Here is a 26295-nt window from a genome sequence, read left to right as displayed (position 1 = left end):
GAGTCTTGATGAACTAGCTAAGCGAGTAAACACTAGAAACACTGAATAAGTTTCCCTAAAGAGAAAAAATAAATCTGAAACTAATGTCATGTCAATCTCGCTAAAGAGTCGCTATTAAATTTGTAAAGTCATTCATACAATTATTCCATCATGTGCAGAATTCAATGACTTGTTCTTCCAAAATTCAAACACGTGTTTTAATTATTTAATAGGCCGAACATTTCCATTACATAGAAACACGTAAGTCCATCACAGCGCCGCAAACGCGCAACAGCTGGAGTTGAGGGAAGTTTTCTGACGTGTAGTAATATCAGTCGAATATCGATTTTGCTTAGCACAAATGTATTAATTATCATAATTTTCGGTATAATTTGAAGGTCAACAACAGCTGTAGGTCGTTCGAGTCTTTATCTACACGTGGCAAGGTGGCAAAATGTTCAATAGACAAATCAGTGTATGATATAATTTATTTTTGTGCTGAATGAGTGATACTCTCGCTAGTGTATTTATATCGTGTAGTAAAGTTTCGAGTTTTTACATCTGACTTGCAGTTGAATTTCAGGTAAGATTTCAATTTGATGATAGTACTTTCTATATAGGCTTATATTTAAAAATTAAACATTGTTGATCGAATTAGCAACTCTATACTATATTGGTATTAAATGAAAATGTATATAAATTATAAATTCAATTAGGCTAAATAATGATCTGCAGCATTTATTATAATATTAAATGCCCATTCAGTGATTTGCTCATCCTGACGATCGTAAAAATCATAAAAATTCCGATTTTGGTAGATTTGTCATTGTCATAGATGTGCTAACATAGCTTGTAAGTAGTTCAGCCGAAAGTCGTGTATGAAAGACAAAATAAGACATTTTGCATGAATCTGTAATTTATATACTGACAGTATATAAATTAGCTGCATGTATTTTAATGGGGCTTCAACTTTGTCAATAATGCTGTTTCCTTGTTGTTTTTTTGCCCAAATTTTTCATTTCAGAAATACCTAATGACAACTTATCCTTCACTTTTAAGGGATTTATACAGAATTATAATTGTTTATACTAATACTTGATTGCTAGAGTGTGCATTCCATCACTGCAATGTTAAATTTAGTGATATTTAATTTTAGGACTATTTATTCATTCATATTGATAAAAACGTTGGAATTGAAACATTTTCTTGTTTACAATATATAGTACAATAATAAAACTATTGCATAAAATACTGTGATATCCTAATTTTCTCAAAATTTATAAAAATTATGTTGAAGGTTTAAAAAGGCCATGTCAAAAATGTATAATTTATTTATTCATTCATAGTTTAGGTCTTTTAAAACACAACTCATTTTTTGAAATAGTGTTATTGTAAAAAGCTGATTGAACTTAGAACTTTGTTAGCAGATTATTTATTTATTTATTTATTTATTTATTTATTTATTTATTTATTTATTTATTTATTTATTTATTTATTTATTTATTTATTTATTTATTTATTTATTTATTTATTTATTTAACAATAGGCTAGAAAGCCTGGACAAACCCAATAGTGAAATCACTAAATTAAAGGGATGCCCATTACATCAAAAACAAAAACAAAATAAATAAAAAAACATAATTAGATAATAATATGATAAATTTTAAAATATGTAAAAACATTGGTATTATTTAAACCATCATTGGTGATATTCAAGCAGCAATAACATACTGTTAAAATCAGGGTTGACACAATCTAAATCAGTGGATTCAAATCATGGTTTAAATCGCAAATTTAAATCAAATGATTTTTTATAAATCAGTGATATTTCATTTTTTACCAGTTTTGAAAAATGTAAGTTAACTTCTCTCTTAAATTGGCTGTTTTACTTCATTCCTAATGCTTCAACAACTTGGATACAATTAAAATACCCCTATGACATCTATTGCTAAAATTCATCCTGAAGGTGCAGAATTCAACAGGTTTTTTTCCCATGCCTTTTACCAAATTTTTTCTTTAAAATGTTCATGTGTAAAACATGTTTTGATTTTTTTGTAAACACCTAATAGGATTTTCCTGCTTGCTGTGCACGCAATATAAAATATATAATAGACCATTAAGGTTTGCAAATTGGGACCCCAAAAAATTGGCATGTGGAGGGGGCCTGGGGGGCAAAAATTTTTGGCAGTCTGAGAGGGGGAGGGACATTTGGAATGTTTTGCATTTTCCCATGTGACATGGGCGCGCATGGGGCCTAAAATACAGAGAGGGATATGTAACATCCACCTTGATACCCACTGTTCCCCATGGAAAGTCTGGTTGACAAGAATGAATTATTCATTATTTCATACCCTCTCTTTTTACACGATATTCATCTTTTTGAAAATTTTATAAAATGTTGTTTGTTTGTTTAGTCATTTTATGAGGTTTTTTGTTCTAATTTCAGACTATGTTTTGTTTTTAAATTCACGTTTTTTTTGTGGGTTCTTTTATTTACAATTTGTGTGTGTTTTTAATATTTTCTTTGATTATTTAAAGGGTTTTAAATGTATTTTTTTATTTATTAATGTTATTGATACAGTGATCTGGGTCCTAATATTAATTTCCATTTACTTTGGTGTATTTTTGTCCATGTCATCCTAGTACTGTCATCTTGAGTTTGTCCTTTACTGTATATACTCACTTGCTGTGTATCTTGCCATTTTTTGTAACTCCACTTTTCACTACACTTTTTTTTCAGATTGCAAGATGATGTCACTGACACAATTTTTAACATGCTGCAAGAGAACAGTACCGCAATATTTTCTGCTGGTTACCATGGTAACTCTAATACTAGCACAAGAAGAAGAAAAGGTTAAATTTCCTAAGGACCAGAGAGTCAATGTCGTCTTCCCACCTCGTTTTACGGCTAGAAGTAAAAGCACACTTGTAATACAGGGGCATCTAAGACCATTTGGTAAATATTGATTTAAAATTGGATGGTTTGAACCCAATACACAAATTTATTGGTCGAGCTATGAGTTTAAAATATTGGACGAGATGAAGTAGAGTCCAATATTTTTAACTCATAGCGAGACCAATAAATTTTGTATTGGGTGAAAAAACCATCCAATTTTATCATTATTATGTTTTCAGAATCTTTTCTTGGTCAAAAACATGACTTTTGGTAAAAAATGTGATTTTGGGTAAAAAATTTCATTTTTTGGGTAAAAAATGTGATGTTTGGTCAAAAACACGATTTTTTTGAGAAAGTGGGGGGGGGGGGGGCGATGAAGTTGTGGATCATGAAATGTCTCTTTAGAATATGGTTTAGGATCAGATAGCAATGTTTGCTCATGCACAGTATTTTTTGTGGGACAGAGAGCACATCAGACATATCAAATTGCATTCTGAATATGAGGAATGTCCTTCTGATATCAAATAATTTATATTTTTTTTAAAAATTTGCAATATAATACAAATCTTTTGGCAAATTATTCAAAATTGATATTTTTGATATTTAACATAACAGTCCTTGAAGTAAACTAAACCTAATGATATATACTGCAAGTTCCTGCAACTGGGAGGAAAGTGTAGGCCTATGCAACTGGGAGGAAAAGCTGTCCATCATTTGAAAATTTTGACCTTTGGTATTGAAGATATATATCCCCAGGCCTAAAAATGTTAGGAAACAGCCGACGAGGGGCCGAGGTCTCAGTAGTTCCGCGAGGGACTTGCATAGGACTGGTGGACTTTGTAATGTCAGAGATGGGTTGTCATGGTCCCATACAGGCACTGAACAAGTGCTACATAAGGCCCAACAGTGTTCTGAGAGAAATTTCCACTTTTGCGGCCCCGAAATTCACTTTGCCCCCCCCCCACCTCAATTCCCCCTGAAAAAATTCCTGGCAAAGAGAGATGGGGCTATAACCCAAGCCTGCACATACACCTGGCATACCCGATAGACCTGTGCAAGAGGGGTGTCCAGGTGTCATTTGGACACCCTGTTTTCAATTTGGACACCCTAAAATTCTGATTTTTATAATGGAGTGTATACCCTGATTTTGTAGAATAAGTTATTTTTGACCATTTTGGACACCCTAAGGACAGCTCTGGCTAATGCCTTGTCTGACAGTGCTATACCATAATACAATGATTTTGTGTTTTTTACATTGCAGGTTGGCAGCGTAAACCTGACGGTAGAGTGAAGCAGTATAATGATGCATTAGATCCTGCAATGTTTTGGGAGGACTTTGTCAAGAAAAACAAACCAGTTGTATACAGCCAAATTACCAATAATTCACCAGCATTTACAGATTGGACTGATGACTACCTTAAAAAAGTAGTAAGTAGAGGGGCTAGTATAGTGGCACCACATTTGGTGAGGGCATTTTTATCCCCCTCCCTCCCCACCCGGGCCTCCAAGAGCCCAGGGGGCCACTCACATAAATGGTCTCCACGTATGCGTGATCAAAAAAATTGGGGCCCCCAATGTGGCCATGTGCATGTTTCTTTTTAGCCTAAAATGTTTTGAACCAAAATATGCTAAAATTGCAAAATTTCGCATGCACTGCCCCTTTGCACAACAAAATTCACATTGTTTGGGGCCAAAATTGTCTGAAATTGAATTTTTTTCTCACGCTTCGCATGCAAAAAGTCGATCTTATAATAGCCCCCCTATTTGTAAACCAAAACTTAGCTATTTGTGTGCACATGCCTTCCTTACGGTGTGTTTGGGGGCCTACAAATTTTGGCCTGGCCCAGGGCCTCCAAACTGGTAAATACGGACCTGCCTATTTGGGCCCAAAACACAGGTGTTTTTTATACTAAAAGGCAAATGCACAGGGCAATTACTGCTTTATTTTTTCTTCTGTTATGTTTTTAGTGAGGGGGGACATCTACCCCTTGCAAATATTTAGGGTGGATGTGTCTCACCATCCACCACCACCCGCACCCCCGCTTCTAACGCGTATGAATCTGGCAACCAGCACATCCGTCCCACAGGAAGTGTATGATGTTCTGGGGGAGGGCTATGCCACTGATCAAGTGCCATTGGGCTATCAATCAATCAGTCTTTATTTCATTCAAAATACAACAATACAATAACCCGTTGAAATCCACACTCCCCCTGTGGAAGATTTGGGAAATATCTTCCACAGGGGGAGAATGAATTTCAAATGGAATGAGCATTTTTAGTAGGTCCATTTGAAACACACCCTCCCTCAGTGGAAGATTCAGATTGAATCTTTCTCAGAGGGTGTATGAAATTCAAATGGAGCTGCCTAATGTGTTCATTCCATTTGAAATTATACTCCCTCTGTGAAAGATATTTCCAAAATCTTCCACAGGGGGAGTGTGGATTATAAATGGAGTAGCATATTGCTTGCCCTGACTGCCTTGTCAATTCACTATTTTGTCTCTAACATAATGTCATTTTATTTCTTGTCAAAGTTATGGACATGTAGATGTAGTGGTGGAGATGAAGAAAGAAGATAGATCCCACCTTGGCTTCAAGAAGGTACCAATGTCTACGTTCATAGATAAATATCATGAAGAGGATTGGTACCTGGTCAACTTGCTGCCAGATGAGATGAGACAGGATGTCCAGGTTGGTTGCAAGAAACAGTGGTGGGGGGGGAAGTGAACTTCGGGGGGGGGGGGGCAAAATCAACAAATATTTCGCAAAATTGTCACAAAAAGTGTAAATTTTTGTGATTTTGGGTTTTTACTGGGGGAACAGGGGTGTCGCCACTGGGAAGAAAGGGTGTTTGATGCAAATAATTATGTAAACAATTTAAACTTAAACAAAATAAACAGATGAACATTTGCAGCTCTAAAAGGCCCCTTTGTACAGGTATGGCACAGCTGCCAAACACCCATCATCTCCAATTCTGCAGGAAACATACCCACCAAAAAATGATGATGTGCCACCCCTGCGAATATCAAATGTGGAATGTCTATAATTCACTGCGTTTTTTATTTTACCCTGCTCAATTGTTTCTATTTAGAAATTGATACTGGTTTTTCTTTTCAAACACTAATAAATAATGTCTTATTTATATATACTTGCAGGTTCCGAAGAGTTTATTATGCGGCACATTTAGGAAGTATATCCAAGAAGGTAACCTGTGGATGAGTAGCGGTGGAACCATATCACAGATTCATTACCATGGCTTCCATGAAATACATTGTCTTCAATCAGGGCGCAAAGATTTCATCATGGTCAACCCTATATTTGCAAAATACCTCGAAGTGGTTGAAGAGGTAGGATAATTGTAGCTCAGTGTAGGGGTGTGTGTGGTGGGTGTGTGTGTGGGGGGGGACTCAAGTTTGGTTTGGGTAATGGTGGAAGAAGATTGTCACAGCATCCCATAATTATGTGAAATTTGCCTTTTTAAAGCTAGAACAAACCATGGCATATCTTTTATACACAGGGACAGGTCACTCAGTGGCAGCGTTGGTGGGGGGTGGCATGGAGGAGAAAATGACCCCTCTCATTCAGAACTCTTGTCCCCCAGTTGCCCCCTAATAAAACAATTACAAAAAATTACACTTTTTGCAACAATTTTATGAAAATTTGTTGATTCCCCCCCTGGAATTCACTTTGCCCCCAATGCTCCAAAGAAAAGATTCCTGGTGCCAAATATCAAACGAAACCTAACAATTCCCCCTAAAAACACTTTTCATCACTAGGTCAACAGATAACGCAATTCAATGTTATAGCAAGTCGAATGTGGAAAATCTGTTGGAAACTACCTATCAAAGCACATTTTTTGACCAAAATGTAGGTTTTAAAAGTCAAAACCTCAAGTATTCCTTACAATATTTTTCAAATTTTATGTCATAAAATGAAAAAGCACACTTATATTGTCCATATACTAGCATCACTAGAATGAGCAATGGTCAATTCTCTTTAAATTGCAAATCTTAATTTAAAGTTAATATTTTCGCCTGTTTTGTCATACGGTTGTAAATTCAATGAACTATGACTTTTAAAAAGAGTGCTTAATGCCATATCATAACATTTGCTGAGGAGGATGCCCTCACTGATTTTTTTAAAATACATTTTTTACACAATTATATTGTACTTTATTAAAAAAAATATACCCTGCAAAAATGTAAGTTTTGTGAAAATCCGAGATTTTGAATAAAACGACGGAACCGACATTTTATTATTACGATGGAATTATCAGTCGAACGCATACACGATGTTCATAACACACAGTACGTACATGGCGTGTGGGTAGGTGATCTACACAACAAAGGGTCGTACCATAACATGACCGCAGGAATGGTATCGTATTGGCGACATATGCGCTGGTAGTAAATTCCAATTTTCTTTGCTTTGCCGTAGTTGGTCGGCTCAAAAATAAAAGGGATATATCTGACAGTAAAACTAACATTTTATGGCAAAGAAATGCTAATCTATTTTGTATGAAAATGTTATAATATGGCTTTAATACAAATTGATATGCGGATGTAGATCTGTATAGCCTATCTGATATGTAAGACTTATTTATTGACATTGCAGAACCCATGGACAGGGACAGGTCACTCCACTATAGATGTAGATATGATCAATATGTACCAGTATCCGGATGTAGAGAAGGCTCAATGGACTTGGACTACACTCAACCCTGGAGATTGTATCTATGTACCAGCAGGTGAGATTGGCGGTAACAGCAGGGGCATAGCCAGCCTTTAGTGGGGGGGGGGGCAAAACCAAATTTGTAGATAACAAGTTTCTATTAGGCCCCGTATCCATAGGCTGTTCCCTTGTGGCGTGTGCCCTTGTTCCGTGTTCACTTGTTCCCATGTGACCTGCCACACAGACAACAAACCTTTGTTTTGCTTATAGTGGCCGTAACCATAGGTTGTCTGTGTGGCAGGTCACATGGGAACAAGTGAACACAGAACAAGGGCACACGCCACAAGGGAACAGCCTAAGGATACAGGGCCTAAAATGCTATCTACTGTAGATTGCAAGTATTCATTAAAAATGCTATCTACTGTAGATAGCAAGTATGTCTTACAATGATATCTACTGTAGATAGCAAGTATGTATTATAATGCTATCTACTGTAGATAGCAAGTGTGTATTACAAATGCTATCTACTGTAGATAGCAAGCATTCATTACAAATGATATCTACTGCAGATAGCAAGTATGTATTACAAATGTTATCTACTGCAGATTGCAAGTATTCATTACAAATGCTATCTACTGTAGATAGCAAGTATGTATTACAATGCTATCTACTGTAGATAGCAAGTATGTATTACAAATGCTATCTACTGTAGATAGCAAGTATGTATTATAATGATATCTACTGTAGATAGCAAGTATGTATTATAATGATATCTACTGTAGATAGCAAGTATGTATTATAATGCTATCTACTGTAGATAGCAAGTATGTATTATAATGCTATCTACTGTAGATAGTAAGTATGTATTACAAATGATATCTACTGTAGATAGCAAGTATGTATTATAATGCTATCTACTGTAGATAGCAAGTATGTATTACAAATGCTATCTACTGTAGATAGCAAGTATGTATTACAAATGCTATCTACTGTCTATAGCAAGTATGTATTATAATGCTATCTACTGTAGATAGCAAGTATAGATATAAATGCTATCTACTGTAGATAGCAAGTATGTATTATAATGCTATCTACTGTATATAGCAAGTATGTATTATAATGCTATCTACTGTAGATAGCAAGTATGTATATAATGCTATCTACTGTAGATAGCAAGTATGTATTACAAATGCTATCTACTGTAGATAGCAAGTATAGATTACAAATGCTATCTACTGTAGATAGCAAGTATATTATAATGCTATCTACTGTAGATAGCAAGTATGTATTACAAATGCTATCTACTGTAGATAGCAAGTATGTATTATAATGCTATCTACTGTAGATAGCAAGTATGTATTATAATGATATCTACTGTAGATAGCAAGTATGTATTACAAATGCTATATACTGTAGATAGCAAGTATGTATTATAATGCTATCTACTGTAGATAGCAAGTATGTATTACAAATGATATCTACTGTAGATAGCAAGTATGTATTACAAATGCTATCTACTGTAGATAGCAAGTATATATATTATAATGCTATCTACTGTAGATAGCAAGTATATATACAAATGCTATCTACTGTAGATAGCTCAGAGAAAGTTGCATCTACTGTAGATAGCAAGTATGTATTACAAATGATATCTACTGTAGATAGCAAGTATGTATTACAAATGCTATCTACTGTAGATAGCAAGTATGTATTATAATGCTATCTACTGTAGATAGCAAGTGTGTATTACAAATGCTATGTACTGTAGATAGCAAGCATTCATTACAAATGCTATCTACTGCAGATAGCAAGTATGTATTACAAATGCTATCTACTGCAGATTGCAAGTATTCATTACAAATGCTATCTACTGTAAATAGCAAGTATGTATTACAATGCTATCTACTGTAGATAGCAAGTATTAATTACAAATGATATCTACTGTAGATAGCAAGTATGTCTTATAATGCTATCTACTGTAGATAGCAAGTATGTATTACAAATGATATCTACTGTAGATAGCAAGTATGTTTTATAATGCTATCTACTGTAGATAGCAAGTATGTATTATAATGATATCTTAATGCTATCTACTGTAGATAGCAAGTATGTATTACAAATGATATCTACTGTAGATAGCAAGTATGTATTATAATGCTATCTACTGTAGATAGCAAGTATGTATATAATGCTATCTACTGTAGATAGCAAGTATGTATTACAAATGCTATCTACTGTAGATAGCAAGTATAGATTACAAATGCTATCTACTGTAGATAGCAAGTATGTATTAAAAATGCTATCTACTGTAGATAGCAAGTATGTATTACAAATGCTATCTACTGTAGATAGCAAGTATGTATTACAAATGCTATCTACTGTAGATAGCAAGTATGCATTAGAAATGCTATCTACTGTAGATAGCAAGTATGTATTACAATGCTATCTACTGTAGATAGCAAGTATGTATTACAAATGCTATCTACTGTAGATAGCAAGTATGTATTACAAATGCTATCTACTGCAGATTGCAAGTATTCATTACAAATGCTATCTACTGTAAATAGCAAGTATGTATTAAATGCTATCTACTGTAGATAGCAAGTATTAATTACAAATGTATTATAATGATATCTTATAATGCTATCTACTGTAGATAGCAAGTATGTATTACAAATGATATCTACTGTAGATAGCAAGTATGTTTTATAATGCTATCTACTGTAGATAGCAAGTATGTATTATAATGATATCTTAATGCTATCTACTGTAGATAGCAAGTATGTATTACAAATGATATCTACTGTAGATAGCAAGTATGTATTATAATGCTATCTACTGTAGATAGCAAAGTATTATAATGCTATCTACTGTAGATAGCAAGTATGTATTACAAATGCTATCTACTGTAGATAGCAAGTATGTATTACAAATGCTATCTACTGTAGATAGCAAGTATGTATTGTAATGCTATCTACTGTAGATAGCAAGTATGTATTACAAATGCTATCTACTGTAGATAGCAAGTATGTATTACAAATGCTATCTACTGTAGATAGCAAGTATGCATTAGAAATGCTATCTACTGTAGATAGCAAGTATGTATTACAATGCTATCTACTGTAGATAGCAAGTATGTATTACAAATGCTATCTACTGTAGATAGCAAGTATGTATTACAAATGCTATCTACTGTAGATAGCAAGTATGCATTAGAAATGCTATCTACTGTAGATAGCAAGTATGTTTTATAATGCTATCTACTGTAGATAGCAAGTATGTATTATAATGCTATCTACTGTAGATAGCAAGTATGTATTACAAATGCTATCTACTGTATATAGCAAGTATGTATTATAATGCTATCTACTGTAGATAGCAAGTATGTATTATAATGCTATCTACTGTAGATAGCAAGTATGTATTACAAATGCTATCTACTGTAGATAGCAAGTATGTATTACAAATGCTATCTACTGTCTATAGCAAGTATGTATTATAATGCTATCTACTGTAGATAGCAAGTATGTATTACAAATGCTATCTACTGTAGATAGCAAGTATGTATTATAATGCTATCTACTGTATATAGCAAGTATGTATTATAATGCTATCTACTGTAGATAGCAAGTATATATAATGCTATCTACTGTAGATAGCAAGTATGATAGCTATCTACTGTAGATAGCAAGTATGTATTACAAATGCTATCTACTGTAGATAGCAAGTATGTATTATAATGCTATCTACTGTAGATAGCAAGTATGTATTACAAATGCTATCTACTGTAGATAGCAAGTATGTATTATAATGATATCTACTGTAGATAGCAAGTATGTATTACAAATGATATCTACTGTAGATAGCAAGTATGTATTATAATGCTATCTACTGTAGATAGCAAGTATGTATTACAAATGCTATCTACTGTAGATAGCAAGTATGTATTATAATGCTATCTACTGTAGATAGCAAGTATGTATTACAAATGATATCTACTGTAGATAGCAAGTATGTATTACAAATGCTATCTACTGTAGATAGCAAGTATGTATTATAATGCTATCTACTGTAGATAGCAAGTGTGTATTACAAATGCTATGTACTGTAGATAGCAAGCATTCATTACAAATGCTATCTACTGCAGATAGCAAGTATGTATTACAAATGCTATCTACTGCAGATTGCAAGTATTCATTACAAATGCTATCTACTGTAAATAGCAAGTATGTATTACAATGCTATCTACTGTAGATAGCAAGTATTAATTACAAATGATATCTACTGTAGATAGCAAGTATGTCTTATAATGCTATCTACTGTAGATAGCAAGTATGTATTACAAATGATATCTACTGTAGATAGCAAGTATGTTTTATAATGCTATCTACTGTAGATAGCAAGTATGTATTATAATGATATCTTAATGCTATCTACTGTAGATAGCAAGTATGTATTACAAATGATATCTACTGTAGATAGCAAGTATGTATTATAATGCTATCTACTGTAGATAGCAAGTATGTATTATAATGCTATCTACTGTAGATAGCAAGTATGTATTACAAATGCTATCTACTGTAGATAGCAAGTATGTATTACAAATGCTATCTACTGTAGATAGCAAGTATATATTGTAATGCTATCTACTGTAGATAGCAAGTATGTATTACAAATGCTATCTACTGTAGATAGCAAGTATGTATACAAATGCTATCTACTGTAGATAGCAAGTATGATTAGAAATGCTATCTACTGTAGATAGCAAGTATGTATTACAATGCTATCTACTGTAGATAGCAAGTATGTATACAAATGCTATCTACTGTAGATAGCAAGTATAGTATTACAAATGCTATCTACTGTAGATAGCAAGTATGCATTAGAAATGCTATCTACTGTAGATAGCAAGTATGTTTTACAAATGCTATCTACTGTAGATAGCAAGTATGTATTATAATGCTATCTACTGTAGATAGCAAGTATGTATTACAAATGCTATCTACTGTATATAGCAAGTATGTATTATAATGCTATCTACTGTAGATAGCAAGTATGTATTATAATGCTATCTACTGTAGATAGCAAGTATGTATTACAAATGCTATCTACTGTAGATAGCAAGTATGTATTACAAATGCTATCTACTGTCTATAGCAAGTATGTATTATAATGCTATCTACTGTAGATAGCAATTATGTATTACAAATGCTATCTACTGTAGATAGCAAGTATGTATTATAATGCTATCTACTGTATATAGCAAGTATGTATTATAATGCTATCTACTGTAGATAGCAAGTATGTATTATAATGCTATCTACTGTAGATAGCAAGTATGTATTACAAATGCTATCTACTGTAGATAGCAAGTATGCATTAGAAATGCTATCTACTGTAGATAGCAAGTATGTATTACAATGCTATCTACTGTAGATAGCAAGTATTATAAAATGCTATCTACTGTAGATAGCAAGTATGTATTATAATGATATCTACTGTAGATAGCAAGTATGTATTACAAATGATATCTACTGTAGATAGCAAGTATGTATTATAATGCTATCTACTGTAGATAGCAAGTATGTATTACAAATGCTATCTACTGTAGATAGCAAGTATGTATTATAATGCTATCTACTGTAGATAGCAAGTATGTATTACAAATGCTATCTACTGTAGATAGCAAGTATGTATTACAATGCTATCTACTGTAGATAGCAAGTATGTCTTATAATGCTATCTACTGTAGATAGCAAGTATGTATTACAAATGCTATCTACTGTAGATAGCAAGTATGTATTACAAATGCTATCTACTCAAGTATTTATTTCAAATGCTATCTACTGTAGATAACAAGTATGTCTTACAATGTTATCTAGGCCTACTGTAGATAGATAGCAAGACAGTATTTATTATAATGCTATCTATGTATTACAATTTCTATCTTCTGTAAATAGCTAGTATGTCTTACAATGTTATCTACTGTAGATAGCAAGTATTCATTACAAATGCTATCTACTGTAGATAGCAAGTATATCTTACAATGTTATCTACTGTAGATAGCAAGACAGTATTTATTATAACTAGCGGGACACCCGCGCTTCGCGCGGGTCTCCCCTAGATGAGTAAACGGAAGCGTTCACTCAAACAGGAGGAATTACTGTACAGGTAGACTCATTGAAAATTCCTCATTCTTCCGAATCCTTACGATTTTTATCATCTTGGTAATCTCGTAACCCCATCCCGTTAAAGCACAGTACCCGTAATCCATCCAAAGTAGGCCTACCTTTTTATGTCCTTCTTTCTTTTCTTTTTCCCCTCCCGTACCCTTACGATATTTATGTCTTCGTAGGCCTAATCCTGGTATCCCATATCCCGTACACCATAACCCCGGCGCATGTTGGCTATGCGTGCAAGTCAAGTGGCGCGCGTCGTATACGCCGACGCCGCTTAACGACGCTGTTTATGCTAGACATACGCCCGACGACGCTAACGACGGCGCGGTTTATGCTAGACATGTGGACGCGTTGGTTGGCATAGGCCGTAAACAAACAACCGCTATATAATTGTCCGAAAAACTCACTTTTTTACTGATTTTGAGGCCAATTCTTGCCCGTTTCCAACCACATTTTCGCATAACCGTCTCGGTAAGTTCCTCGATCTCCCGTATGAATTTGGCAACATTTGGATCGAAACTGACGGAGCCTTTATACACGATACATACATAGATAGATAGATACATACAACATTCCCCTATTTATAGTAAGACTAGCGGGATACCCGCGCTTCGCGCGGGTCCCCGCTAGATGAGTAAACGGGAGCGTGCACTATAACAGGAAGAATTACAGAACAGGTAGAATCATTGAAAAGGTACATTTTATTTATCTAAATCTGTCTCTTCTTACATTTTCTTTATTAGTTTCTTCTGCTTAGCTTGTGATTTCCCGTTTCCATGTTATTTATTTATTTAACCCCGTTCCCATTATTTTCTAAATCTGTTCTTTCTTACATTTCCCTTTTAGCTTTTTTTTTATTTCCCTTTTTCATGTTTTTTATTTAATTCTGTTCTTATTATTTTAGCTTATTTTTTTCTTACATTTCCTGATTAGTTCCTTTCATTCTTTGTTTCGTTCCCGTTTCATTTAGTTACTTTAACCCGTTGGCCTATTACTCGTACCTTTTTTGTCCTCATTTTAATCTCATTTTTCTTTATAGTACCGCTTCATGTTGTTATACAATGTACATCTTTTTCTCGTATTTTTATTACGTCCTCTCATAGCGTGTCTGCGGACGTGTTTACCCGTTATCATAATCCCTGGACCCGTCCATGTACCTTTTTATCCTTTATTTTTCCTTCTTTTATCATGTCCGTCCACTGGTCTCTGGCTCGCGAGTCCCGTGGCTCTGCGCCGCCGTTCACGCACGCATTGGCGTAGTCGCGCGTACGCACGCAGCGTCGACGCGCTGCCTGCCAGCTGCAGTGACGCGTAGGCTGGTAACCGATTTTCATAACAAAAACACCGTTTTTACCCATATTTTCACTGTTTTTGCAGCCAGTTCTTGACCGTTTTCAACCAAATGTTCGCATTACCGTTTCGGTATATTCCTCGATCTCCGTATGAATTTGGCGACATTTGGATCGAAACTGACGAAGCCTTTATACACGATACATACATAGATAGATAGATAGATAGATAGATAGATAGATACATACAACATTCCCCTATTTATAGTAAGATGCTATCTATGTATTACAATTGTATCTTCTGTAGATAGCAAGCATTCATTACAAATGCAATCTACTGTAGATAACAAGTATGTCTTACAATGCTATCTACTGTAGATAGCAAGTATTTATTACAAATGTTATCTACTGTATGTAGATAGCAAGTATTTATTACATTGCTAATGTAAATTACAAATGGTATCTACCGTAGTTAGTATTATGTTACTGATTAATTTGATAACCAGGCAGGTTTGGTTCACCCCAGAAGAACTGGACATGGTGCTCGTTGGGCTTCTCCTTTAAAAACATTTGTGTTTTTAAGCAACAACATTAATGAAAACAATTTTTGAAAGTGAAATTTAATTACTAATAACATTATTTGATAATTTTACAGCATTTTATATAAATCTACATTTTTTCTCTATTTTCAGGCTACTTGCATCAAGTAAGAGCGTATGGGCGTAGTATATCCACTACTATTCTATTCAATCTAGAACCTGAATTTAACGATACAGATTGCGGCAATGCTACACTAGACTATACTACACTTAAAGATGTTAAACTAATGTGGACATATAAACATGGTGATAGGGTAAGTTGAACTTTCTGGAGAGGGTCGGGGAGAGGGCCCACCCCCACCCCCAACAAGTCAACAAAAAGTGTAACAAATGCATTTTCTAAATATGTACAAAACGTGGTATTTTTTTTTAGTACATGTATCAGTGGGAATCACAAAATCATGAAAATATGGGGTATTTAATGCATACGTGTCTGCAAAATGTGAAAAAAAGTTTAGAAACATTTTAGATAGGCCCATTGACAGGTCATACATGTTGCAATATTTTGGAAAATAGTGTTTCTAGTTATTGAAAACCACAAAAAAGGAGTAAACGTGTTGGTTGTGGTTGTTTGCAATCTGCATATATGAAAAAATATTTGAAATTTGGGCAAAAATCAGGCTTTTTTATGATTTTTTTTTAATTGAGCATTTTTAGAACATTTTTGGTGCAAATATCTCAAAGTTAGTCAAAATTTAAAAAAAAAAATAAAAAAAACATTGCTGAATATTTTCATCTAGTTTTTTGAAGTTGATACAAAAAAATTTGGCCCAAGAATTTTTTTGTTATGTTGACCGAAAAAATATATGGGATTTACCTAACAACTGCAGACGTTATATCTCACATACGATAGAAAACATATTTTGTAAATATATTAGACAAGCAATTGTGGTAGTTTGCAAACCTCATTGAACCAAGGACAGTCCCCCGTTGTAGAGCGGTCCACGGTTTATGAAGTGCGAGTGTGTGTCCTTTGCTGGCAAACACCAAAATTGTGATTGTAATTTGTTTGTTTGTTTCATACAGGTAATAGATTTAGCACACAGGAACCCAGAGCATCTAAGAGAAAACTTTTTATCTATATTACGAAGTGAAGACAGATTACCATTTGGTAGATTTGGTCTCTATTTCAAAGATTTAGTACTTAATGATGAGGAGAGTAGTGGGTCTGATATACCAGAAGAAGCTAAAGAGGTATGTATAGTATCCTATATAGTGTACCATATCCTACCGGGGGCGAAGAAAATTCAATTTTGCCGCCCCTTCCTCACCAGCTCGAAAAGGTTGACCCAATTTTTTTCCGGTGGTTTGAAAAAGTGAAGAGCAAAAAAAAAAAGGGATTATAGGCGATAGCGCCCCAAAAGCAACACATTTTGATGTATAGTACACATTTTCAAATTTTTTCCGCCAATTTTTCTTTACTAATTCTTTTGGCCGCCCCTTCTTCCGCTGCCCCTTCGTTTTGCATTGCCGCCCCCTACTTTTACCCCGGGGGCTCGCGCCCCCAAAGCCCACGCATGAGGGCCTGTATCAGGGTCTTTAGCTAGCCACCTGTCCGCCCTTTACTTTGGACAAGAAGTTAACTCCTAGGACGGGAAACATTCTTTGACAGATGCTAAATTATAAAAATAATTCTTGCTCAAGTTGTGTGAACTCAAAACAAGACCAGACTAATAAATCAAGTTTAGAGGGCTGGCATTTTCTTCAGAAAGGGGGGGTCCCAAATGTACTGGGTGGGGTCATATATTTTTGGAAAGAAAAATGGGGGGGATGACCAAAATGTAGGGAGTCACAAGATAACCACCGATAGTGTGTTTATTTTATTCAAAAATACTGATTTCAATACAATTTTAGCCTGTTTAAGGGTGAATCAATAGTGGGGAGTCATAAAATGTTTGTTGCCAAATAGGGGGGGTCGTAATTTTATTGATGCTGACTTTTTGTCAATTTGGGACCCCCTTTCCAAGGAAAATGCCAGCCCCCTTATAGCAATATCTTATTGAACTGACTGACTGTTTTCAGGGTCAAAGGTTGGACAGACAGCTTGATTAAAAATGACAGGCACTTGTCAAATCCTAGCTAAGATAGGTCAATATAATTTAGGGGCATGTCATATTCTTCAGAAGGGGGTGGGTCATGAATATACTGAGGGGGTCATACAATTTTTTGACCAAAAATATCAGGGTTTAAATTTTTTTACACCATAAATAGGGGGGTTATAGAATTATTAAGGGCTGGTGACTCAAAATTTCTGCGCATTCCTTTAACTTACAATCAAAATGTGTGCACAATCTTTAGCTATATGATGCAAAATTTGTGTGCGCTTCACGCACCTTCTTTACACTTACAATTTAAATTTTAACACACTCTGCACACTTTCTTCGCACTAAAGTTTTGGGGCGCTCTGCGCCTTAGCTTAGTTCCGTCAATGAATAATTTGTCTTGAGTCTGTGTAGGCTGAAAGGCGGGGTCATAAAAAATTTCGACCCGAGATAGAGGGGGTCGTAAAAATTGTTTGCCCGCGATGGGGGATTCATAAAGAATTTACTCCGGACACCGACATATTCATGACCCACCCCTTTCTGAAGAAAATGACATTGCTCTTACATTGCTCAGCTTTGCCATGGTTCTTGCTAGGCTTTGCCAAGGCTCCTGGTGGAAGACAGATAGCACAAGCTCCTCATGTGGCCATCTTGAATATGCGAGTGAGCAAAAACAAACTCAACAATTATTACTTCACGAACAAATTGAAATGATTACCATTGCAGGGAATGGAATGTTCCTATTAAGTTGTACATGGGTAGTGTTATCCCCCATCAGGTGTTCAGCAAAATCAGCATATTTCCCCTCAATGTTCTTTCCCAGGTGCCCTAGCCCCAGTGGCAGGAAGAAGGGGGACAGCTTTCCCCTTGAGAAGTCTTGGCCCTCTCCCCACGGGCATGTGGATGCTGGCTGTCCTGATATTTAAGATTTGTATGCCTTTTTGTACTTTTTAGCCCATTAATCATTCCACCCTTGAAGTTGCCTTGTCCCCCGGGCCTTGTCCCCCTCACCCCTCTGAAAAGGTCCTGGGTACTCAGCTGCTAACCTTATGAGTTAACATATTTTAGTCAAGTCCCTGACAAGAGATAATATCATCATATTGAAATTCATGTATGCTTGTACTGTATAGTGTAGCCAGCAGGTGGAATGGGGGGGGGGGGGTATGTGGAATGAAACCACTGACAAAAGACTAAGTTGGGAAGAGTAAGTGTAAAACACCAACTTTTTTCCAATAAAGCCCTTTTTTAGTAGCACAAAGACTACAGTCTTGTAAATACCCATCAAAATGATGCAACAGGGAAATATTTTTCAGCTTGGCCCCCGAAATTTTAATTTTGTCCCTCGGACCATGAAAGCTGATGGCCCTGTGTACTATACTACTGTCTGATTTTTAATATGATTGTTTTTCTCTTTTTCAGGTATTTCAGATTTTTGATACCCAAAACAAGGGCTACTTGACAAGGAAGGAAATATTAGATATGGAGATTGAGAAGTTTGAAGATCTAGCTAGACTTATAGAAATACCAGGAACATCAATGTTACGCGATGAACTTTGATTCTCATTATTAGGCTAACATTTTTGTTTGTTTGTTTTTTCAATGTTCATCTTCCTTCTACAAATTTTCATAACAAAAAAAAAGCGCAGTCACAACACCTAGACGTAGATCTACAAGCCTCAGCACACTTTACAGGTTGTCGCTGACCACTAACGGCCCACATCATTCCATAAACCATTAAACAACAAATCTGGGACTTTGCTGCTTCAAGAGTGCACACCCTAGACATTCCACAAATAACCATCGCAACCAGGATCCGCTCGAACTAGGATCAGTTTCGTACGGGTAACAACGAAACAAGTTAGCAGTAAGTTCCTTGTCCAGGGGAATTTCAAGCTAACTCAATTTTTCCACGAGAACAAACTAGGCACCACCAGGGTTGGAACCCGCAACCTCTCAGTCTATCAAGCTGCCCCTAGCACTTTATTATGGAGACAAAAGAGCAGTGAAGTATGTTGAAGAGTTAAGGGTTTGGAAAGCAATGTTTGTATAGTGTGCTTTAGGCCGAGCCTGAGAGCACATCAGACACACATTTCAAATTTCATTCTTTTTTCCCAAAAGATCTAAATTGTGACGTGATCAAGGGGAATGAGTCACATGTCGACCCTGGTCGAAAATGAGTTATACATACATTTCTAAAGCGGACGTTTAGAGCTTTCAGAAATTGAAAACCCCATGTTGATACAACTTTTGTTTGCGAAGTTACATCAATTTATCAATCACTGAAAACAATATAAAACAAAAGAATTTTAACACTTTCTTTGCCAATATCTCAAAATCAATATTAGCGACATGTGACTCATTTCCCTTGATCGTGTCACAATTTTGTAGGTCTGTTAAGGGATCTAGAATGAGCGTTTATTGCGTTTCGACAGTATTTTTTGTGGGACATGAGAACACCTCAGACCTATCGAATTGCATTCTGAATACGAAGCATGTCTTTCTGATATCAAATAATTTTCATTTTTTGAAAATCACAATATAATACAAATTTTATGACAAATTATAAAAATTTGATATTTTTCAAATTTTTGATATATAACAGTCCTCGAAGTAAATTATATAAATCTAATGATATATTCTTAAAGTGTATGTACCTGGGAGGAAAAGCCGACGGTCAATTGAAAATTTTGACCTTTCATATTGAAGATATGGATTTTTTTCCCAAAAGACCTTTTTAATGTATGTGTTTTTGGAAAAAAAATCCATATATTCAATACGAAAGGTCAAAATTTTCAATTGATCGTCGGCTTTTCATCCCACCTACATACACTTTAAGTATAAATCATCAGATTTATAACGTTTACTTCGAGTACTGTTAAATATCAAAAATATCAATTTTTAATGATTTGCCATAAAATGTGTATTAAATTGCGAATTTCAAAAAATCTAAATTATTTGATATCAGAAGGACATTCTTCGTATTCAGAATGCAATTCGATATGTCTGATGTGCTCTAATGTCCCACAATAAATACTGCCCAAACGTTCATACCCCAGCCCTTAAGAAAAACATGTGTATTTTCAATATGAAAGGTCAACAGTTTCAAATGATGGTCTGCTTTTCCTCCGAGTTACATACAAGTAGGCTACATTATTAGATTTATACTGTTAAATGTCAAAAATATCATTCACTATTATTACATTACTTTCCTTGACACGTACTATTGCGATATTTACATCGCACGTTATATTCGTGCGATTTACATCGCACGTTATACTCGTGCGATATACTCTTTTCATTTGCATTCACCTGTATAGGAAGGACCTTGTGCACAGAAAATAAGGAAAGGATTTGCATAACAAAGGAACAAGCTCCGAGATCCAGTGTGAAAATCACTGAGCGTGAAATTGTCTTATTTACATAAAGCCTAACAGTTTTAGAACCAGAACGGTTGAGAGCGGAATCCTCATGTATTGTGAATTTCAAAATATCAAAATTATATGATATCAGAAGGACATTCCTCATATTCAGATTACAATTTGGCATATCTGATGTTCTCTCAGGTCCCACAAAAATACTATCCAAACATTGCTATCCGATTCCTTAGTGTTAAATAAAAGCTGTTGGTTTATTGCTATTGTCTGTTGTGTCAGACTGGCATGACAGGTCAAAAGTTGATGTAAAGATGTCAAATTTAAAAATACGCTATAAATTGTTCAAATTGTTACTTCATACTACTTAAGTTGGATGTTTTATAAGCATTTAAAATCTAACATTGTAATTACAGAAAAAGAAATGATAAAAGAGTGGAGATGTAGCAACCAATCATTTATGATATACAAATACAACCGGTCAAAAATAAAGAAAATAATAAGAAAATAATGTGCTACTGTTGATCATACAAAATGTAAACATCTCAAAAAAAGTAACTAACCCCCCTTAAATAATGGCCATTATTCAAAAACGGGCGATTGTATTACAAATCTGTAAAATGCATTGGAAGCAGAATTTATTTCTGCATATTTTGAAACCTCATTGGTAGCAATTAACTAAATATTGACGTCACAGCGTACATTTTAAATCAATGTAGCCCAAGATTTGAAAGTTGCAGTAAATTCTGTTGATTAGTATTCAGTATAATGGAAGCAAAGTGCAACTTTCAAATATGGATCTCACTACATTAAATTGACCGGTGTTTTATTGTTTTCTACGCTATTGTATCAAATGAGGTGTCAAAATGCGCAGAAATAAATTCTGCTTCCAATGCATTTTACAGATTTGTAATACAATAGCCCGTTTTTGAATAATGGCCATTATTTAAGGGGTTTAGTTACTTTTTTTGAGATGTTTTGTTTAAAAAAATTACCTTGAAATTTGAGTAAGATATTATGTGCAACGTTTGATTATAATTTAAAAAATTTACCTTGGACTTTTTAAAGTAGGATTTCAATTTCAAGCTTGCAGTTGTTGTTGGCCGGCCTTACCTCAAAGAGTTTGTGAAAATGGCATTTATCAGCACTTGCATCTGCGTCTCAGAAATACAAAGTGTACTTGTTGCAATATTGACATTGGTAAGGTTTCTCTTCGTATGAATCCTTTCATGGGTAGTCTTGTGATGTGACAGCGCGAAACACTTGTTGCAATATTTATATTGATATGGATTCTCTTTGGTATGAGTCCTTTCATGTTTGATCTTATCCTTGATCATGTTGTTGCTGAGAAACCTTTTTCTTTTATGCAGTAGCCACATTGGGAACACAGGTGTCGACTGCACATGACAAGTTTCACATTTTCTTTAAAAATTCAAAACTTTCAGTGTTGAACATTGACATGACCATATTTGTAATCAGAATGAAAAACACATTAAAATGAATCCAAACAAGGCTAGAATTGGTTCAGTGGTTCCAGAGATACCTCTTAAGAAATTAGCTCAAAATTTGGACTTTTTATGTCGAATCTTAACATGCCTATGGCCAGTGGCATGCGCAAAGAGGGGGGTGGGGCAGGGGGCACATGCCCCCCCCACTTTTGTTGGTCATTCGGGGGAAATTAGGGGGGAAACGCTAAAACCGCACCTTGCACACCTAAATCAGACTCCATTCGGGGAACTGAACAACCTGCCCCCACTTTCAATGTGCTACTTGCGCCACTGCCTAAGGCCAGCACATAAAACATACAAAGTTGTAGAGTTTTGAGATACTGTCCATGTGTGAATCAATTTCACAGTGGATGATATGCAAATTTGTTCAGGTTCAAGTCATTCAAATCCTGGTAGATACAGTGGCGTAGAGTGGGTCATCATATTGGGGGGGGCACATACCAAGATTTGGGGAAGGCATCAGGTCTGATGGGGGGCACAAGCCATTTTTGGCAATTTTCCTATCCCCCATGCACATATGCAGTGGCGGCACCACGTGGTGGGGGGGGCATGAGGGGGAAAATTCCCCCAGTCAGAACTCTTGCCCCCCTGTTTTCCCCCAGTAAAACAACAAAATTACGAAAATGTCACCTTTTTGCGTTAATTTTGCGCAAAATTTGTTGATTTTGCCCTCCCCCCTGAAATTCACTTTGCCAACTCAATGCCCTCCCCCCCCCCAGAAAAAAAAATCCTTGTGCTGTCACTGCACATATGATATGATGCTACATCACTTGCACTGGCTAGATATAGAAAAGCATGACTCCTAGATCCCTGTATTTAAATTCAATATGTACATGTATGTCGAAGATGACCAAAACCAAAGGTGCTTATTCTTGAATATGTAAGAAGATATAAAGTTGTACTATTTACAATTCTATGTTGTATAAATGTAATATCTTTTATTTGCATGCAAATTTGTTTGGTTAAATGGTAGTTACACTTTTAATTAATCTCGTATCTGTAAGGTGTGGTGTATAGTATTTTTCAGATGATTCTAATATTAAAAGCTTTGGTAAACATTCACACTGAGTAAAAATGTTTAATTGAGAATATTACTTTTAAAGAGGAAGCCCTGCCAGAGCAGTTCTTCTGGGTGAACCAAACCTGCCTGGTTATCAAATTAAGCAGTGACAAGGTTATCTCTGAATTTGAATGTTATTACATCAATTAGCACCTGTCAAATTCAGATATAACCTTGTCACTGATTAATTTGATAACCAGGCAGGTTTGGTTCACCTCAAAAGAACTGCTCTGGCAGGGCTTCCTCTTTAAGCATTTTTCTAGTCTGGTACTCTATGCGGTCAGAGGGGGGAAAAGCCTAGACAATGAGACTAATTTTGTCCTGGTAATCATGGTCAGAGGGGAAAGAGTGTCAAAATTTACTGAGGGTTCAAAAATATTATCGAGTTCTGCCAAATGAAACGTAGCTCTATATGCAGAAATTTCCAGTTGTTTGTGTTACTTTAATTAAATGATTGGTTTTAAAAAATGAAACGTGTTTTCCAAAAACTAGAATGCATAAAATTAGACTTCATAAAAGTCTTCAGACTTTATCACAGCATGTGGAAAACATCATAAAAATGCATATTTTAGTGTTTAATTAATAAATTTGGCGAAATAGTGAAATTTAACTTTGATTGACAGTTAGTAAGTTGATAATATTTTTTAGTCTCACAAAGTGCTGTATTTTTTGGAATGGGCAGTAAGTCTTGTTGAATAGCAGATGGGAATATAACATTAGAATTTAAGCACAAGAAAAGTAAATTAATCCGACTCCTTTTTTTTTTTAAAGAATGTATGATAAAGCAATAAATAAATTTAAAAAAAAAAATATTAAAGTTTTGTGGCACGTTTAATTTATTTACTGCACTCGATTGCAAAGACTCGATTTGAGTAATTCTTATATTTTGAAAATAGTTAAAATACATTGGAAAAAGGAATGATTAATTTGGGTAGTGACAATCCCTTTTTGTTCTTTTTCGCCCACTTTTTGACAATTCAGACCGACCCACCACCACACACACACACACCCCACCCCCACCCCCACCCACACCTTTCAAGCAGTGTCAGTGTTTTAACAATTGCAAAAACTAATGCCAAGTTTCTAAGACTTTAGGATAAAACATGAAGCTGGTATTAATCTGCCTTGAACTATTTTCATTAAACCAGAGCAGAGACTGGTTTTATTTGTTGACATCTTGGGTCTTTAAACCTTGACGTCATTGGTGAAAAGTTATGAAGACTGATCAATAGTTGCTCTAGGAGGAAGGTTATGAAATTTATGATTTAGATCCAGAATTCAAATATTCATTTGATTAATTTCAGCTAAAAATATAGCATTTTCATTTGTATTTAATGAATTTTACATTCAATTTCATGTATTTGTATAAAATCCCACGCTTAAAGGCGAAAAACCGACATGAGCTTTAACATCAAACAGTGCAACAATAATGCTTTCACCTTTACATATTATGGAGTCGTCCACCTTGCCCTTTAACGACCCATGTGACTTCCGGGCCGCGAAATTGTGAATGAAACAGGTTCGTTTGGAGAAGTTGACGCACTGAATAGCTAAGAAAATTATAAGAAAAATGGCACCACGAGGAAAGGTAGGACTCATTTTATACACTGAGACTATAGAATATTATATTTCTAAAGGGGTGACAGGTTTTAGTAAAGTTGTTCGTGCATCTTTCATGCATTCGATTGATATCATGTTGCATGAGATATGAGATTGATCGCGAGAATTTGTAAACAAGCTCGCACTGCAATGCTAACAAGCGGTTAAAGACAGCATTGCGTCCTATTGTTATTGCATTGGATTATAGAGGATTATATGACTACCACAACATTTTCTGTCAAGTCCAAACAGCTATAAATTTAAATCTTATTGATGTGTAATATTGATAGTGATAGGAATCAATAACTATTATAGTTATAATAGAGGCATACTTTGGGTATGATGACATGAAGAATTTAACATGAGGTTTTTTTTAATATAGGTCTATTATTTAGATAGAAAAGAAAAAAATGAATGAGTGAAATAATTAAATAAACAAATAAATAGATAAATAAGTAGATAAGTAACCTCCCCTCTCAAGTGAATAAGTAATGATACCTAAAATAAAAGAAATAAATTAAATTTTATCAATATTAAAATAACACCATTGAACATGTTGAAATGAAAAGATCTAAATTAAAAATTAAAAATTAAAAATGAGCAAGTGAAATAATATACAAACAGAAAAATAAATTTAAATACATTTTTTTTACTATATAAGAATAATAAACTAGAGTCAACAGACGCTGAATACAAGCCGCAATTTGACCCTATAACTTGACCCCTGGGTTACGGATGGGGTCAACTGCTCTTGCATTGTGCTTAGGATGTCATAAGAAATATTCCTGGTGAATTTCAGCTTAATCGGAACTTATACATGGATTTTGATTTTTTAAATTTTTGATTGACCTTTTGACCCCTTAATGACCTTTGACCTCAATGAAAAAAAAACCTTATGTACACCGACAAAATGCATTGTTCCAATTTTAATTAAAAAAATTCTAACATGTTCAGTTCTTGAGATAAAAATTCTTGAAGTTATTCAGCTAAAAACAGGAAGTGACCCCTTAATGACCTTTGACCCCCAAAATAAAAATACCATGCATACATCAGGGAACACTAATTCATGTATGTTGGTTATATTATTCTGGTCTGTTTACAT

At 34.9% G+C, this 26295-nt stretch overlaps 2 protein-coding genes across 2 annotated transcripts in view; both read left to right on the top strand.

Moving 5' to 3' along the window:
• Positions 1–381: 381 nt before the first annotated feature.
• Positions 382–19296, top strand: LOC140170327 (bifunctional peptidase and (3S)-lysyl hydroxylase Jmjd7-like). Its single transcript, XM_072193695.1, has 9 exons — positions 382–562; positions 2720–2935; positions 4137–4297; positions 5405–5566; positions 6031–6222; positions 7490–7622; positions 15707–15867; positions 16640–16807; positions 19075–19296. Exons 2-9 carry the CDS (start codon positions 2728–2730, stop codon positions 19210–19212), a joined length of 1323 nt encoding a protein of 440 aa, XP_072049796.1. The 5' UTR covers positions 382–562; positions 2720–2727; the 3' UTR covers positions 19213–19296.
• A 5772-nt stretch (positions 19297–25068) lies between these two features.
• LOC140170326 (cell division cycle-associated 7-like protein) overlaps positions 25069–26295 on the top strand; it is a 41481-nt gene continuing 40254 nt past the window's right edge. Inside the window, exon 1 of the mRNA XM_072193694.1 lies at positions 25069–25182. Within this exon, the coding sequence (XP_072049795.1) occupies positions 25165–25182 (18 nt within the window). The 5' untranslated portion in view covers positions 25069–25164. The remainder of the gene's footprint in view (positions 25183–26295) is intronic.

The sequence above is a fragment of the Amphiura filiformis genome, chromosome 14, assembly GCF_039555335.1.
Source record: "Amphiura filiformis chromosome 14, Afil_fr2py, whole genome shotgun sequence".
In the NCBI taxonomy this organism is placed as follows: domain Eukaryota; kingdom Metazoa; phylum Echinodermata; class Ophiuroidea; order Amphilepidida; family Amphiuridae; genus Amphiura; species Amphiura filiformis.
Note: the sequence above shows the minus strand (reverse complement) of the source record. Positions and strands in the feature narration are given on the sequence as shown.